This window comes from Phyllostomus discolor, chromosome X (assembly GCF_004126475.2).
Source record: "Phyllostomus discolor isolate MPI-MPIP mPhyDis1 chromosome X, mPhyDis1.pri.v3, whole genome shotgun sequence".
Lineage (NCBI taxonomy): Eukaryota > Metazoa > Chordata > Mammalia > Chiroptera > Phyllostomidae > Phyllostomus > Phyllostomus discolor.
Genome location: NC_050198.1, coordinates 27,815,281 through 27,834,801, shown reverse-complemented (window position 1 = coordinate 27,834,801; position 19,521 = coordinate 27,815,281). Strand labels below are relative to the sequence as shown.

At 37.4% G+C, this 19,521-nt stretch overlaps 1 protein-coding gene across 4 annotated transcripts in view; it reads left to right on the top strand.

Moving 5' to 3' along the window:
• Positions 1 to 19,521, top strand: part of LOC114505317 (amine oxidase [flavin-containing] B) — a 115,843-nt gene that overhangs the window by 46,460 nt on the left and 49,862 nt on the right. For 3 of the 4 annotated variants that reach the window (XM_028523205.2, XM_036017073.1, XM_036017075.1), the window contains exons 2-3: positions 606 to 700; positions 3,170 to 3,307. In XM_028523205.2, the coding sequence (XP_028379006.1) occupies positions 606 to 700; positions 3,170 to 3,307 (233 nt within the window). The remainder of the gene's footprint in view (positions 1 to 605; positions 701 to 3,169; positions 3,308 to 19,521) is intronic. The other variant, XM_036017074.1, reaches the window with a different exon arrangement.

Sequence of the window (19,521 nt, the reverse complement as noted above, 5' to 3'; positions counted from 1 at the left end):
TGGGTGAATGAATGCAGTCACGTAATTCTTCAGTGATGGATCACATGGGGATTAGGACACATAAAATTTGTCGGTGGGTAAAATTTATGTCCTTGGTTTTCAAACATTACATCAACCTCTAAAAGTCGAATTTCACTGTAAATCTTAGGTCTTCTCACATTCTTTGAAGGTCCACTCACCCTCCACCCCTGGCAACTTACCAGTTTTTCAGATTTACCTTGGAAATAAAATTATTGTTTACATTTGGTCCTGAGTCTTCTGGGGCTTATGCATGTCTCTTAAGTGAGGTCTTGTGTTTTTATCTGTGTTGTTGATGTATAACCATACAATTTATTCCTTAAAGATGGACATTCTGATATACTGACCAGAGTTTTTAAAATTGGAGGCACTTACCAAAAATAAAATCCCTTTTGTTCTTTCGGCAAATAGCAGTTGGTTTTCTGACTTGGAATTTGGGTCTCTGTTGGGAAACCCTAACCACCAATAAGTTAAATGTAACAGTAGGCCATGTTTGAATCAACATGGGCTTTTCTCATTGGCTGAAGAACTTCCCTGGAGTCCCTATAAAGTGTTTAATTCTGATTTCTTATTGTATTTTATCCCAGGTATGGCAGCAGCCAAATTTCTGCATGATTCTGGCCTGAATGTTATTGTTCTGGAAGCTCGGGACCGTGTGGGAGGCAGGACGTACACTATTAGGGTAAGACATTAAGACGGAGGAGAAAAAGGGGATCAAAACTGATTTTTTTCTTGCTGGAAGTCTTGAATTTCATTTGACTTTTTCTGAGAATGAAAATTACTCTAAAATATTTCCTACAGACTCTCTCCCAGTGTGTCTTTTTCAACTCTTCCTACTGGAACTTTTCTCTTTTTACTTTATGATACTTGACACTTGCCCAGTAAATTGCACCAATGAATAGGTGTTTGGAATGCATTTGTTAATAAAACAAATATTCTTGCTTTTGTGAAATGTTTGTCCTTTGAGGGTGGGGAGCTAGACAATAAAAAGCAAACAAACAAAAAAAAAAGAAAGAAAAGGAAGGCTTTCTCTGGTGTTCCTGGCTAATAGGTACTCAGATTTGCTTGAACACATTCATACAAGGAATTTTTCTTTAAAAAAAAAAACAACATTATTTTTATTGTTCAAGTACAGTTTACTGACTTTTTTCCCCACCCCAGCCCAACACCCCAGCTTTCTAAACCTCCCTCCCCTGTTTCCAGTCCCCCTGTTATTGTCCTTGTGTCCTTTAAATTTGTTCCTGCAAACCCTTCACCCTTTCCCCCTGAAATTCCCTCCCCTCTCCCCTCTGGTCACTGTCAGCCTGTTCTCAATTTCACTGTCTTTGGTTATATTTTTCTTGTTTGTTTGTTTTGTTGATTAGATTACTGTTAAAGGTGGCATCATATGGTATTTCTCATTCATTGCCTGGCTTATTTTGCTTAGCATAATGCTTTCCAATTCTATCCATGTTGTTGCAAAGGGTAGGAGCTCCTTCTTTTTTTCTGCTGCATAGAATTCCATTGTGTAGATGTTCCACAGTTTTTTGATCCATTCATTTACTGATGGGCACCTAGACTGCTTCTAGCATTTGGCTATTGCAAATTGTGCTGCTATGAACATTGGGGTGCACAGGTTCTTTGGATTGGTATTTCAGGGTTCTTAGGATATAATCCTAGCAGTGGAATTGCTAGGTCAAAAGGCAGATCCATTTTTAGTTTCCTGAGGAAATTCCATACTATTTTCCATAGTTGTTGCACCAGTCTGCAATCCCACCAACAGTGCACTAGGTTCCCTTTCCTCCACAACCTCTCCAACACTTGTTGTTTGTGGCTTTGTTTATGATGGCCATTCTGACCAATGTGAGGTGGTATCTCATTGTGGTTTTAATTTGCATCTCTCTGATAGCTAGTGATACTGAGCATCTTTTCATATGTCCCTGGACCCTCTGCATGTCCTCCTTGGAGAAGTGTCTGTTCAAGTCCTCTGTTCATTTTTTAATTGGGTTGCTTGTCTTAGAGTGGAGTCGTGTGAGTTCTTTATATATTGTGGGGATCAAACCCTTGTCTGAGGTATCATTGGCAAATGAGTTTTCCCATATGGCTGGTTCTCCTTTTAATACTGTTTTCTTTAGGTGTGCAGAAGCTTTTTATTTTGATGAGGTGCCATTTGTTTATTCTTTCCTTTATGTCCCTTGCTCTAGGGGACATATCAGTGCAAATATTGCTGCATGAAATATCTGAGATTTTGCTGCCTATGTTCTCCTCTAGGACTTTAATGGTGTCGTGACTTATATTTAAATATTTTATCCACCTTGAGTTTATTTTTGTGTTTGGTGTTAGTGCTTGAGTTTAATTTTTTTGCATGTAGCTGTCCAGCTCTCCCAAGACCATTTTTTGAAGGAATTTTTCTAATAACTTCTTGTTCAAAGGTTGGTCCTCAGTCATTGGATGTGAAGCTGATTCAAAATTATATAGAAAAGTTGCTACTGCCCTGGCTGGCATAGCTCAGTGGATTGAGCTCGGGCTGCCAACCAAAGTGTCGCAGGTTCGATTCCCAGTCAGGCCACATACGTGGTTTGCAGGCCACGGCCCCCAGCAACCCCACATTGATGTTTCTCTCTCTCTCTCTTTCTCCCTCCCTTCCCTCTCTAAAAATAAATAAATAAAACTTAAAAATAGTTGCTATTGAACATAAGAGCAATTTCAAATGCTTAAATTATAACCAAACATTCTCCAATGCTATCTTTCAAACATCTAGATTGACAAACCACATAAGAATTGATCATTTCCTTTCTTGTTTTTTTTTTCTCTAGCATTAGATGCATCAAAATAGCCTCAAGTACTAAGTATAGAAAATTCACCAACAATTCACAGCTTATAAACTTAAGGTACTAAAAACCAAACCATCTTGTGGTACACTGTGAATGATGGGATTCAGAAGTCTCTTGCCTATACAAAGTTCTATCAATTTTGCTTTAAATTAAGAAATAATTTAATAACTGTTAAATTACATGAATGCAGTTGAGAATAGAATCCACTTTTATTGTGGATACACAAGATGTGTCTATAACCTATGAAATGCCAATTTGCTTATTTCAGGACCCAATTTTTATCTTACTAATAACATTTTTACAACTATTTTATTTTTATTTTTTCCTGGGGTAAACAGAATGAAATGGTTAAATATGTGGACCTTGGAGGATCATATGTTGGGCCAACCCAGAATCGTATTTTAAGATTAGCCAAAGAGCTAGGATTGGAGACTTACAAAGTGAACGAAGTAGAGTATCTGATCCACCATGTAAAGGTAAGACTGGACAGCATTTGATGCATCTGAAGGCTACCCTATGGGTATTTCTATATGTGAATTCTAGATTGTTCTCTCAAAGAAACTTTTGTGTCCTTGGATGTATGCAAAAAATGTATTTTATAAGTGTATTTCAACCACTTTGTGAATTTTTTCACTGTTATCAAAGTAGAAATAACTGAGAATTCTCAACCTATTCAGGAAAGTAATTCAGCATTACTGCTCATTTGGTAAAAAGTTTAACAAAAGTAATGAAGAAAATGCATTTGTGATTATTTAAAACCTTGGGCTGTTTTATGTGATACAAAATCTTGTATACAATTTTACAAATGCTACCTTAGACTTGATACTATAAAAAGTATTTGCTATATGTCTGATGTAGTATTTTGAAATTTTGTCCTATTTAACAGCTAAAGTTACTTATTAAAGGTTTACATAACAGTGGCTCAAGTCACAAATTCTATTTCTTTTTGTGGGGAAGCTACATTGATCTTCCCAAGATTTCGATGCCTTTACTATATCTCACATTCTCATGATCATTTGTGGCTTATGATTCCTGCCTCCATGACACCTATGCTCATTCACATCTCATGGCCTCTGACTCTTTTCTTCCTTTTGCTCTATGCCAGCCTGGGTTGAAAATCACCTCTTCATTGTGATTTTCCTCAGACCATCCCAAGCTTTTGTGTGCAGCAGACTTGACTGAAATGTTGAGCAATGTGGGGTGGAGGGTATAGTTAACTGCAGAAACGCAAACTTTTTTTAAGATTTTATTTATTTATTTTTAGAGAGGGAAGGGAGGGAGATAGAGAGAGAGAGAGAAACATCAATGTGGGGTTGCTGGGGGTCATGGCCTGCAACCCAGGCATGTACCCTGACTGGGAATTGAACCTGTGACTCTTTGGTTCGCAGCCCATGCTCAATCCACTGAGCTATGCCAGCCAGGGTGCAGAAACACAAACTTTTAACTTAGAATTGAATATTAGACATTCTAATTCTAATAAGCTTAGACTTTTGTGTCCCCGGGGATTTTTCACTAGCCACATTTCTTTGTGGATTCTAGTCTCCCACCATGTTGCTGGTCTTCAGATTTCTCACATCTCCCTGATCCTTGTTTCCCAGCATCATAGTTTTGGGCCAAAAAGTCACTGTTTTCCAACAGGCTGAGAATGACTTACTCTTGCACTCCACCTAGAGTCTCACAGAAGAACTGGCAGAGGTTTTGAATTTTAGTCTATCTTCCCCAGTTGCCTCTATAGGTGGAAGTGAGCAGTATAGACATACATATTCCTTGCCAGTAGAAATCATCCTCTGAGGAGACAGGAGAGACTAGCAATAGTCAGTTTGATTCATATAACAATGCTGACACATTGAGATACTTATATTATTTGTGAGTGATAATATCAAAAAAGGCAGATAACAGACTACGCATTATGAATCATTTAATATAATGGGAAATAAAAATCTATGTAATTTGGCATGATGTGGGTAAAAGATTTCCTTAATTCATTCATAAAAGTTTTGGTTGAATGTAGGATTTTGTTTTATAAGCTTTTTTACTTTTCTTCCATATGTGTCTAATAGAAAGAGAGACACATCATTTACAAATGAAAATGTAGCATGGTTATAGTGCAATTTGTTGAATATCAATCAGAAGCACTTACTAAACATCTGTCTTTGGGTTCCTTGCTTGTAAATGTAGGTTACATTGACTGATTTCTTCTGTCTCACTTGTCCTAACACCTAAGACTTACAGAGATTTATTTCCCAGAACACTGGTACCTCTTTTAGGTTTCTCCAGACAGAGGAGATGACTACAGTTTATATTCACTCTTTTGTCTTTGTGTGTGCAGGCTTTCTTGGCAGTCAAGAACTATGTTCAAAATGTTTGTTTTCCTGGTAATCTTTTTAAAAATTTTTAATATTTTTATTGATCATGTTATTACAGTTGTCCCATTTTTTTCTGCCCTTTATTCCCCTTCACCCTGTACCCCCCTCCCACCATTATTCCCCTGCCTTAGTTCATGTCCATGGGTCGTGCATATAAGTTCTTCAGCTTCTCCATTTCCTATACTACTCTAAACCTCCCCTGTCTACTTTGTACCTACCATTCATGCTTCTTATTCCCTATACCTTTCCCCCCATTCTATCCCCTCCCCTTCCCCACTAATAACCCTATATGTGATCTCTATTTCTGTGAATCTGTTCTTGTTCTAGTTCTTTGCTTAGTTCATTTTTGTGTTTGTTTTTTTTTTTTAGGTTCAGTTGTTGATATTTGTGAGTTTATTGTCATTTTACTATCTGCACTTTATATCTTCTTTTTCTTAGCTAAGTCCCTTTAACATTTCATATAATAAGGGCTTGGTGATGATGAACTCCTTTAACTTGTCTTTATTTTGGAAGCACTTTATCTGCCCTTCCATTCTAAATAATAACTTTTCTGGATAGAGTCATCTTGGATGTAGGTCCTTGCCTTTCATGACTTTGAATACTTCTTTCCAGCCCCTTCTTGCCTGTAAAATTTCTTTTGAGAAATCAGCTGATAGTCTTATGGGTACTCCTTTGTAGGTAACTTTCTCTTTTCTCTTGCTGCTTTTAAGATTCTCTCCTTATCTTTAATCTTGGCTAATGTAATTATGATGTACCTTGGTGTGTGCTTCCTTGGGGCCAACTTCTTCAGGATTTTCTGAGATTCCTGGACTTTCTGGACATCTATTTCCTTTGTCAGATTGGGGAAGTTGTCCTTCATTATGTTTTCAAATAAGTTTTTCATTTCTTGCTCTTCTTCTTCTCCTTCTGGCACCCCTATGATTCAGATGTTGAAATGTTTAAATTTGTTCTGGAGGTTCCTAAGTCTCTTCTCATTTTCCGAATTCTTGTTTCTTCACTGTGTTCCAGTTGAATGTGTATTTCTTCCTTCAGTCCCGAATCATTCATTTGAGTTCTGGTTTCCTTCCCTTCACTGTTGGTCCCCTGTACATTTTCCTTTATTTCACTTTCCATACCCTTCACTTTTTCCTTCATTTTGCAACCATACTCAACAATTTCTGTGAGTATCCTGATTTCCAGTGTTTTGAACTGTGCATATGATAGATAGGGTATCTCTTCATCACTTAGTTGTATTTTTTTCTGGAGCTTTGATATGTTCTTTCACTTGGGACATATTTTTTTTTTTTTTGTCTTGGCATGCTTGTTATGTAGTAAGGGGCAGAGCCATAGGTATTCACTGGGGCGGGGCAACCCATTTTGCTGCATTGTGGCATTGTATGTGGGGGAGGTGTCTGAGAGGGAATAATGCTGCTTGCTCAGCTCTCAACTGGCTTTCAGTAACTTCCTCCACTACCCACAAGCAAATTGTGCCCTTGTGGTACTGATTTCTTGGTGGGTGGTTTTTTGTACATTCTAGGACCCTGTGGGCCTCCCCAATTAACTCTACTGTGAGGATGGAGTTTCTCCTGCTGCTACCACAACCCCCACAGATTTTTTCAGTCAAAGGTTTTGAGGTTTTATTTACCCACACTAGAACCCTGGGTTGTGCAGTCAGATTCGATCCCCAGTTGTTTCTGCCAGTTTACCTGCATACAAATGTGAGACTGCCTGCTCTGTCAGCTGCTGCCTTTCCTGGTCCACCATCTGCCACTTTCCATGCATCCTCTCTGCCCTGGCTGCCCATCTTCGCCTCTCCTACCAGGCTGGATGAGTGTTTCTTCTTTAACTCCTTGGTTGTCAGACTTCCATACAGTTTGATTGTCTCACAGTTCTGGTTATTTTTTGCTTTTAAATTTGTTGTTGTCCCTCTTTTGGTTGTGTGAGGAGATAAAATGTATCTACCTATGCCTCCATCTTGACTGGAAGTAGTGTTTTTCTGGTAATCTTATGACTAACATTAAGTCCCTTGTTTGAAAGAGATTGTTTACAGTCATCAATTGTGAAAACGATATTACACAATACTTTTTCAGGGTGATGGCCAAATGTGCTGTTTTGTGAGACTATTTCAAATAACGTAGGTGCAGCTATGAAAATACAAGCCATTAAGCAATATTGCTGTCTTGATGCAGGGTAAATATATATACTGACAGTGCTTTTTATAAAACTTAAAATAAATGTTATTGATCATTCAAATCAAGATAGTTGTGTAGGCAGACAAGGTTTGTCTCTTCATACAACCACATTAAAATTAAAACTAAAATTATAGAACAACTATCACTCAGAACTGTCAGAAATTGAGGTGAATGGAAGTCTGACAATTACAAGATTAATGAAACCACATCTATCCAGACTGGTAGAAGGGGTGCAGATGCAAAATCATCTGGTCCTTCACTCACATGTGGTAGACAAAGGTTTGGTAAGGATATCTCAGGAGTAAGAAGTCCCAGCTCTATACTAGGCCCCCCACCCCAGGGTTTCAGTACCATGCAGATAAGTCCCCACGACCTCTGGCAGCAAAACCCAGCAGGGATTGAATTGGTGGAAGAAACTTCTAGAACCCCAAGCAGTTCCTCTTAATGAAAAGTCACATAGATTTACCTACTCAGACTCACTCCCTCTGAGCTCCAGCACCAGGGTAACAGCTTGAAAGGCACCGGTGGCATACAGGGAGGAAATGAAGTGTCTGGTATCAAGGTGAGCAGAGGACATTGTCTCTTTTCTAAACTCCACTTCCAACAAAGCCAGAAAGCTGTAGCCATTTCTGAGACTCCATCAAACTGGCTAACACTGTTTGACCCACCTTGGAGATGCCCAGAGACTCTGCCCCACCCAACATATGGCCCCACCCAAGCTGCTTTTCCCTATAAATGGCTGGTCCTGGCTCCTATTTCACAACTTCCTAAATCCTCTCAAACAAGCAATAGCTGGCCTCAGTGAGGCCCACACCCAGCAATGGCAGCTGCAAGCCTAGTTTCACAGCTTGACTTTCCCCACGAATCTCCAAGGCCAGCACAAGTAGCAGTCATCTGAGATTGCTTTATAGTTAATGCAGGGTGGCTCTGGGCAAAACACAGGTGGGGGCTGACCTTGGCCTATATGGCCCAGGAAAATCCAGGGCCAGTACACCCAATGGACAGCTGCAGACCATGTTGGAACACCACCACCCTGCCCCTGAATAGGTGATCCTCCATGGAGGGTGGAAGTTGATGGTCAGTGGTCACAGCCAGGCCTTGTAGATGACTGGCCTAGGTAAATCCCTCTCATTGACCTGCTATCAGCAACCAAGGCTCAACTGTAAGAGGAGGGTATACTCAGCCCACAGGAAGGGTGCACCTTGAATACCCAGCTTGGGTGATATGGGAGGCTGTGCCACTGGACCCTACAGGACACCTAGTGCTTTGGGCCACACTATGAAGACAGAGAGTCAAAGCAGCTCTACCTAATACATAGAAACAAATATGAGGAGGCTGCCAAAACAAGGAGACAAAGAAACATGACCCAAATGAAAGAATAGATCAAAACTCCAGAAAAAAAAAGCTAAATGGAATGGAGATAAGCAGTCTATCAGATGTGATGTTGAAAACATTGGTTATAAGGATGCTCAAGGAACTTAGTGAGGATCTCAACAGAATAAAAAAGATCCAGTCAGAAATGAAGGATATACTAATTGAAATAAAGAACAATTTACAGGGAAACAACAGTAGAGTGGGTGAAGCCAAGAATCAAATCAATGATTTGGAACAAAAGGAAGCAAAACAAAAACAAAAACAACAAAAAACTGATTGGAACAACAAGAAGAAAAAAGAATCCAAGAAAAAAGTAAGGATAGTATAAGCAACCTCTGGGACAACTTCAAGAGGTCCAACATTCACATCATTGGGGTGCCAGAAGGAGAAGAGAAAGAGCAAGAAATTGGATATCTATTAAAACAAAAAAAAAAACAATGAAAGAAAACTGTCCTAATTTGGTGAAGGAAATAGACATGCAAGCCCAGGAAGCACAGAGAGTCCCACACAAGCTGGATACAAAGAGGCCCACTCCAAGACACATCATAATTAAAATGCCAAAGGTTAAAGATAAGGAGAGAATCTTGAAAATAGCAAGAGAAAACTCAGTTAGTTACCTACAAGGGGGTTCCCATAAGACTATCAGGAGATTTCTCAAAAGGAAATTTGCAGGCTAGAGGGGATTGGCAAGAAATATTCAAAGTCATGAAAAGCAGGGATCTACAACCAATATTGCCCTACCTAGCAAAGCTATCATTTAGAATAGAAGGGAAGCCCTGGCTGGTGTGGCTCAGTGGTTGAATGCTGTCCTGTGAATCAAAGGATTGCTGGTTCGATTCCCAGTCAAGGCACATGCCTGGGTTGTAGTCCAGGTCCCCAGTTGGGGGCACATGAGAGGCAACCACACATTGATGTTTCTCTCCCTTTTTCCCCCTCCCTTTATTTATTTATAAAACCTAGAAGGGCAGATAAAGAGTTTTCCAGACAAGAAAAAGAACTAAAGGATGTCATCATCACCAAACCATTATTATATGAAATGTTAAAGAGACTTATTTAAGAAAAAGATAAAAACTAAGAACAATACAATGGCAAAAAAAAAAAAACCTATCTATCAACAGTTGAATCTAAAAAACAAACTAAGCAAACAAGAAGAACAGAGACAGAATCATGGATGCAGAGAGTAATTGATGGTTGCCAGATGGGAGGGGGGTTGTGGGGAAATGGGTAAAGAGGGGAAGGGATTAAGAAATACAAATAAGTAGTTCCAGAATAGCCATGAGGATATAAAGTACAGTATAGCAAATAGAACAGCCAAAGAACTTATACATATGATCCATGGACATGAACAGTGGTGTGGAGATTGCCTGAAGGAGTTGAGGGTGCTGGGTAGAGGGAGACAAAGGGAGAAAGAAAAATCAGGACAACTATAATAGAATAATCAAAAATATATAATTAAAAAATAAATGTTATTTCTTTTTAATTATTACAAAGGTAAAACATATGTATTGTAAAAATGAAATCAGAGAATATAGGTAAAGAAAAACTTAAAAATAAAAAAAAAAACTCCCAAAAACCTATATAAGCCTATCTAGGGAAAATCAAATATTCTCTTGGTTCACAGATGCTTCATATTCCTGTATTGCTATTTTCTGACCTCTGCTGGAGGAAATGAGGAATATTAATGAACTTAAAAATATTGTATGCATATGCTCATGCATAGGTGTACATGTTTGATACACTAACTTACTCTAATGAATGCTCACTAAAGAGATAATTGAAATACTAACGAGAATATGAAAAAAGATTTTTATTTCAATCTTGATAGATGTGCTAATTTGACCTCCTCATGGTCATAACCCATGAAGAGTTATATGATAATAAGCTATGATAAAATCCTTACAGCTAAGAAGTTCTCCCCAAACTAAATACTTGTTCTCCACTATCATCACTTCTATGTCTTTCATTGTCCACATGTCGTTGTTCTCATTCTTAGCTTGTAAAAACATCTTGGATGGCTGCAACTATTTATGGAATTATTGACCAGAATTATGACATTCTATCTGCAACTACATTCCAAAAATTGTAGTTCAGAAATTTGCCTCTTCTATCATATAGTCACTACTTTTGACATTTTGACATTACTGTCTATTACATGTTTTAAATGCTAGTGTTCCCAAGTACAAACTATGGTTTATGCAACTATATAGTATATTTTTTGCCTTATTTCTTCAGAGGACCTGCATGTATTTGTTAACCCAGAGCCTGAGAGTATGAAGTATGCTTCTTACCATATTGCCAGATCCTGCTATTTGAATGAGCCTATTCAAGGAATCTACATTTTAAATTTTTCACATGATTGTTAATGGAAGGCAGTTTTACGTGCAACTGTAAGAACATCAGGATAAGGAACTTGGGTATGCTGGTCATAATGGAAACTAATGAAATGGAGCTACCCACAAAAGGGAGAGGTTACAGCAGCTCATTAAGGGAAGGGTGTCTTTGTCAAGAAATGATGACTCTGGGTATCTCTAGTTCCTTAGTATTTGCAGGAGAAAATGGTCTGCCAATAGGGTGTGTTCATGCCAGCTCTATAACAGGAAACCCCTAGTGTGCTATGATGTGCAGTCTTTACTGCCTGCCCCCTATCTGTTGGAAATGTTTATATGTACTGAGTGACATTCATTTTTAGTGCTACTATATATTTGTCTCATGTTGCCAAAATGTGGTTTTCCAAAGCCTTGTTGGTGAATAAAATATATGATACCAAGCTATATTGGGATTTAATTATCAGTGGGAAAAAATTATCACTTCAACCCATATCTATATAATTTAGGTGTTTTCCTTACTTCTAAATTAGTGATGCAGTCAATAGTGATTAATAGTTATTGGTAAGCCTCTACTAAAATTTTTAATCTGTTTAGAAATAGTCATGCTAATTTCTGCTAGTATAGTTTATATGGCAGCTGTTTAAATGCCTTGGAAGTGACTTATAAAAATTGTTCCCTTTTAGGCACTATCTCATAATTAAAAAGAAAAAGACAAAAAATAAAAAAAAATATTAAGCAACATTGCTATATGTGGATTTACATCCCTTCCTCTTTCATCTTCTGTGTGCATCTGTTTGCGGGTGCCCATGTATATGGTTGTTTTGTTGTTGTTCACTTTTTGTTCTTTTGCATTTTTACTTTAAAGAAGTTGGGCCCTGGCTGAGTAGCTCAGTTTGTTAGAGTGTCATCCTGATACTTTAAGGTTGGGGCTTCAGTCCCTGGTCACAACACATATAAGAATCAACCAATTCTCTCTCTCTTTCTCTCTCTCTCTGCCTCTCTCCCTTCCCTCTCTCCTTTCTCCCCTCTCTCTAAAATCAATAAATAATGAATTTTAAAAAATAATGAAGTTAGAAAATTCTTCAGTTTGGTACAGTTTAGACTCTTGAAAAATAAAGTTTCACTGTCTCAGAAGCTTTTATCAGTCTGAAATTTGGAACTAAAGTCTAATTAAAGTACACATGAACTGCTTTAGGCCTGAAGGCTGAACTGTTAAGAGTTAGGTAAATGTAAATATGTATTAATAGTTCAACCTCACACTGATAATAATTTCTAAACTCCAGCTATCTGGAGAAATGGATAAAAAGATGCTCTGTTCTTAGTATGCTTCCCAGTGGCCAGAAGCCAAGCTCATTGTCAAAGTCCCTTTTGTGTTGTATGTCATCAGCATCAATGCTTGAAAAGTTATCTGAATGGGGAGACATCTCTCAAATATATTGCCTACTTGTTGCTCCTGTGACTTCTATTGCTCAAACAACCTCATGGAGGAGGCAGAATTTAACATATTCTTCAGTTTGTTGAAAACTCTGAAATCCCTTTGAAAATACAAGTACACAAAAAGCACATAAATGCAAAGAATGGTGGAAACTAGATCTCTATTGATGAGACCATTTCAGTGAATTTCTTGGAAGAGATCACAGGTGATGCACTGTCTCTTGGTATTGTGGAAATACAACAAAATTGGAGCCAAAATACTGAGAAATAAAATATTCAAATTATTGTTGCACTTGGGAAACAGAAACTATCTTGTTATACAGGACCTCAACATATTCCAGAAAGCAGCAGACCAGAATGTCCACTATTCTTCAGGATCTTAATAACTCCTTATCCATGCCTGTACCTCCAACCCTATTAATCAAGGGAAGCCTGAATCAAAAAGTTCAGGGTGCAGTTTCTTCTCTCATGATGACAGAAGTCTTCAGGAGCAGGTTAGACAAATGCTTGTATTTCAACCAGGAACAGCTGCCCATTTTCCATGAACTTCCCATATGCTATACAGAGCTCACTGGCTCCAAGAGTATGCCCTAGATAAGATGAGCTTCATGAACTTTCTCTTCTGCTCCCACCCATTTCATTTCTTATTTTTGGAAACAAATCTTTCTTATCATCATGGGAGATTTTTTCCACACACAAAAAAATGTGAAGAACAGTAATTTCCTCTTTACCATCTGAAATCTACTTTTCTAGTGATTATTCTAAAGCTTATGTTAAGTTATTCTGGAAACCAAAGTGCTCATTGTGTTCTTTAGAAAATGCAGACAGATTTTTGGCATGTGATAATTTGCTGAAAATTATGCCTTTGATGGCTGGATTTGGAGCAATATTTTGGAATATAAGGTGAATTATTTCTAAATCTTCAAGGTTGCCATTTGGAACTTAAAATATGATAAAACCAGTAAACCTATTCTCTATGTACAAACACACTCATCTAGATAAAATGGGTAACACAGAGATAATTTTAAATTATGCTGGAAAGTAGAGAATGTATAGAATTCAGTTTTAATGGTGAAATTCACTAAAGGAAACAGATTTGTGTATTAAATCTTGTACAACTTTTATAGTGTCTATATTTTGTCATCATGGGGTATAGCTAAGTAGGCCAAAAGAGATGCAATGACAGGGGCCTAGCTCACCAAATGAAGGTGAAAAACAAGGGCGACTGTGTAACAGGTCAAAGAGCTTCAGCAGCCTGCAGTAGGGAGGTACTGGCAGGAAGTACAAGATACCTAAAATGTATTAGTCTACCTTGCCACTCCCTAAACAGCAGCAGCCTGTGGAAAGGCTTAGATGTGATTCCATGTCAGCTGATCACAGAGCCATGCCTTTCTTTTGGCTTCTGCTACAACTAGAAAATAACAATGATAATATTATTTTGGTATGGATATCTAGAACCTTCTGTGTGCTTTCACATATGGTATCTTATTTGGGCCTCACAATTATGACTCCCAAATAACTAGAACTTATTTCGTTGTGAATAGATGAGAACATAAAGGCTATAAAGAACAAATGGTATATGGCAGAAAGCGATAGGGGCAGAGCATGACTGAGGTCTCCAGGTGCCAAAAATCCACTGTGCAGAGTTCACTGTCCCCTGGCTGGGAGTTTTTCTGTTATTTCCTTCTGAGCCCCAGCAACTGGCTTGCCTACCTTCTTTCCTGCTAAATGTACACTCTCACATCTTGGAAAAATCCAGTTTGAGATCCTCTTTTTTTTAAGATTTTCTGCAGTTGACTACAGTTATTCATTCCACTGGCTGCTTCCTAAGCCCTATATTCTTGTTACTTTCCTGATTACACTTTGTAAAACTTGTTTGGAAGTAGGATGAATAGTGTTTCATTATTTGTACTTCAGGATTATACACATGCATATGCAGCATATTTTATTTATATTTAATATTCTTAGATTACTATTTTTATATGTTCACAAAAAGTTTTTATATATGCTTTTCACTTATGAGTATTTAACCAATTTTTACCAATGTTGTTAAAATTCTTTGTTCATATCATTTTAAATAGATATATAATATTCTATTAAAAGAAAAATGTAATATATAATAGATATTTTGCCAATCAGTTACTGTTAATCATCTACATTCTATTCAAATCATCCAACATTTATTGAGCATTTAGTATAAGTTACTACGATGCAAAGTCTTGTGCTAAATAATTGAATTTGAGACAGTTTGCAGTACAGTTGGTGTGGGATTATGGGGTCAAAGAATCTCTTCTCAATATAAAAGGAAATGAATAAAAACAGGAGAAAATGACTGAATAAAATAAAGTAAAAAATGAAAGATTCCCATGTCACAGTTAAACCAGAAAAAGACAGCAGCTTTAGATCATAAAATTTGATAATTGATGGCAAGGAAAACTTAAGGGTTCTAATCCTGGCTGCTGAATCCCAGAGCTATGACATTGCTGAAAGTAAATTGATAAATAGTTTGTCTGCCTTTGAAATTAGTTAGGCAATAATATTGGCGATACTTTAGTGCTTTCTCCACCTTTCAATCTTGTGGCATCTCTTTTCTGACTATGTGCATCCTGTCCACTAAGCCAATTGCACACAATTTAAAATTTTGTCATAGCAGCACTCCATGTCAAGGGATCATCAAATGATGACTCAAAATAAAGAACTCAGAAATATATAAGCTTTGATAAAAGTTGATTCTGGTACAGAATGTACTGCAGACTATATTTAAAAAAACTATATATGGTAAAAAATACATAATCTATAAAATCAGAACATGGGGAAAGCAAGAAGGGAAGATTTTAGAACGTGGACTCAAACAGGCAGAAACAAATTGGTTGATACCTTAAACTGGTAACTTGTTGTTCCACTGGTATATTTTTCAGGGTGGTTCCACTAAAGTTTTATTTTTCAAAATATTTACTTCACATTATTGTACATAAATGATCACATGTCAGTGTTCCAAATATATCTTACCTAAAAATTAGTGAATGCCCTAACTTGGATGGTTTTTGAAGTCTGTACATTTGGTATTGTTTAACCCTTAAACTTTTATATCTCTTAGCATGGAGGATGAAGAAAGGCTGTACATTGTTGCTTGAAAGTCTATACACTTAGACCAAGTTTGTATTTGCATTGTCAGTATGGCAAATGAGTGAAAAAATATGCTATTGGATTTTGTTCTCCCTTCCCTTCCCTTCCCCTCCCTTCTCTTCCCTTCCCTTCCCTTCCCTCCCCTTCCCTTCCCTTCCCTTCCCTTCCCTTCCCTTCCCTTCCCTTCCCTTCCCTCTTTTTTTTTTTTTTTGATACAGCTTGTGCCAGGACTGGAAACCTCAATTTATGTTCATGACAGTGGTGATTTTTTAAAATGTCTACATTCTTTCTAAAAAACTGTTGGAAGACTTTAAAAAAATCTTCATTGCATGGAATCAGTCTATACCAAAGTTAAACTTATAGCTAATAACAAACAAAGACTCAAATATATTAATGATTTTTATGATCTTTTGATTTTATGCTATTGGGCTCTTTCAGAAACAACTATTTCTTGAATTTTTTTTTTAATTTGGAGTTTAGCACTTCTTCAGTTTTCCCCTCTCCTTCCTTTCACCCTTCTTTATGTTTTTGTTTCCTTCCTCCCTCTTTAAATCATCCACTTTGCACTGACTGGTGTGGCTCAGTGAATTGAGCACCAGCCTGCAAATCAGAGGGTTGCCAGTTTGGTTCCTAGTCAGGGCACATGCTTGGGTTGTGGGCCAGGTTGGGCCCTCAGTAGGGGTTGCATGAGAGGCAACCATACATTGATATTTCTCTCCCTCTTTCTCCTTCCCTTCCCCTCTCTCTAAAATAAATAAATAAAATCTTTAAAAAATAAATCATCTATTTGTTCATTTGTCCATCCATATCAACCATCTATCCATCCATCTTTCTATTTTGTAGATACTTATAAAGAGGTCTGGAATCTCATGCACCACATGTTATAGCTATTTTTAAACCTGGATTATAAAATTGGAGGTAATTTATTTCCTATTTTGTATTTTTTTAGTACAGCTCCAACTTTTTATAATGTACTCCTCTCATTTTTACTTTAAAAATGTAATTAGACACAGACTCTACTTTTGAGAACTTGAAGTTAGGCCTAGTGTTTCCAGCAGATCTGTGAATTTCTCACCTGCCTAAGCAGCAGTCTCCCAATTACAGATCTATTAACAATACCCAAACCGCTTTCAGCCAGGCTTAATGACTGAGCTTTGACCCATTGAGTTTAGACAGTCTGGATCCCAAAGGAGATGTTCAAATGTAGAACCTTAAAGCGTCTTACCCTGGCATTACTAGGCTTCATAATTTTCCCTCTGTCTTACACACATGCACACACACACACTTCATCATTGAATTTTTGTGTGACCTAGGCCATGTTATTTATGCTTCTGTGCCTTGATTTCTTCATTTGCAAAAGAAGGATATTTGTACTTGTCCTGCTGAGTACTTTGAACTTTTAAAGGGAAAAGATGATAATGTAAGACTGCTTAATATTATTCTCACCAACAAGGCTTCTAAGATACACTGAAGATACTAAGAATGTTTTGATAGGAAGACTAGAGTCTCTTTACTTTTCTTTTAAAATCAAACTTTTCTAATAGGCTGTAGGGATTCTTACTACCAAGTAAGAATTTAACTGGCAGGACACCAGGTAAGATAAACCTTTACTAGTTATTTTCAAAGAGAACAAAGTCAGTAAACTTACCTTAAAAATAATGTATAGACCCCTCATATACTGAACTTCTCCTGCTCTTGAGTATATCTTCTCCTTTATTTTTTTCTCATATTACTAGTAGGCTAAGACACCAGCATTTGGCTGCAACTAAATTTACATGCCTGGACAAACAGAGTAAACAGATAATAGAAAACAGAAAAGAAAATCTTTCTGGCTGTGTTACCTTCCAAGTTTCCTTCAGCTCTGTTTTGATGTCTTTATTTTTTTAAGATTTTATTTTATTTATTTTTAGACAGAGGGGAAGGGAGGGAGAAAAAGAGGGAGACAAACATCAATGTGTGGTTGCCTCTTGCACACCCCCAACTGGGGACCTGGCCCACAACCCAGGCATGTGCCCTGACTGGGAATCGAACCGGCAACCCTTTGGTTTGCAGGCCGGCACTCAATTCACTGAGCCACACCAGCCAGGGGTGTTTTGATGTCTTTAGAGCCTGCCTATAGGATAGTAGTTATTATTTGGCTCCACTGAGACTGCTTCTTACAGGTTACTACGTGGCAGTGCTGACTCTCTAGTAGAGCTTTCAGGAGACAGTGGGTGTGTCTGAGTTTACTAACCTCTAAATGACCTAAATTCAGAGAGTCAAAATGCATTCATTTTCCCCCTTTTTGACATATACATGAAATCTTAGAATACTCATTAAAATTTGAAACAACACTGTCCAACAGAAATATAACACGTGCCACAAATGTCATTTTAAATTTTCTAGCAACCATATTGAAAAATAAACAGGTGATTACTTTTTATTTTAATGATACAGAATATCTAAAATATTATCATTTGAACATGTGTTCAATATAAAACATTATTAATAAGATATTTTATATCCTTTTTTGTACTAAGCTTTTGAAATCTGGTATATATTTTACCAGATTTTGAAATAAAATAAATTAAATTAAACTAAATAAAATTAGCAAGTAAAAAAAAGAGCCTAAGGAGGTCACTGACATGAACTGTCCATTTTGTTAAATTAAGGGCTATTGAGAGACATCGAACCATTTTATTTCATTCTTAATCCAGAAATTTTTAAAAAAGCATTAAAGCTGCTCATTCCAGTAACACTACTGGAACTCTGTGTTATACCAGATAAATATCTCACATTCATTTCACTTTTCCATTGCAAATTATAAACCAATATGGTTAGAAAAACATTTCTGTATGTATGAATTTCTGCTTAGATAGAAAAAGAAAGTAAAACTATGTATTTAAGGATAACTTAAGTAGAATAGATATTTTGGCAGTTGAAGGTTGCCATTATGATACCTAATGACATTGATCATTTAGATTAGAAAGGATGACAGTCCATCTAAGAACAACAGGTTGTTTTTAAGCTGCTACCTCTCTTTCTAAGGATAGGATAGTTGTCCTGCTGCTATTTTAAGGACCTCATGTTTCTCTCTTATTGTTTCCATGCACTTCTCCCAGATCATTGTTGATATCTCATTTATGTATCCAGGCTGTAGCTAAGGTTTTTTGACTCTAGAACTCTGGAAGGAAATCAATTAAAAATAAGTTAGAAGAATGAATGAAGTTAAATTTTTATCATGGCCCACAAGAACCTATGTGATATGCTCCTACCAACCACCTGACTCAACTCACTTTAGTCTGGACACTCTGGCTTCTAGTATGCCAAGTTTTTTCCTACCCCAGGACTTTTGCACTTTGAGTCACATTAAAGATGGCCACATATTCTTCGACATTCCTTTCACAGAGAAGGAGAGGTGGATGTAGGTCCAGTTTGGGGGCAGAGGCCTTAAGACACTGGCAGATTCCACTTCTCCCTTGGAAAAATCACTTTTGGAACATTGAGTTATGCCATGTAAGAAGTCCAAATAACTTAGACCACCAGGTGAGAAAGGCCAGATGCAAGCACTCTGGTCACCTGTCCCAGCTGCATCCAGCCTTTCAGCTATTCTTATCAGGGCACTAGACTTGGGAGTGAACTTGTTTTGGACTTCCAGTACAATTGAGCCTTCAAGTGACTCCAGCCCCAGCCACTCTCTGATGCAGCCACATGAGTGACTTCAAGCAAGAACTGTTCAGCTGAGCCCATTCAACGCATAGAACTATGAGAGATATTAATAGATTAATCTTTTAAGACATGGGGTTATTTCTTTATATAGCAATATAACCAAAACATGCTTATATTCCCTCCACTTTGAATGCTCTTTCCCGGTCTTAACTCAAACATCTGCTCCTCAGAGAGGTCTTCCTTG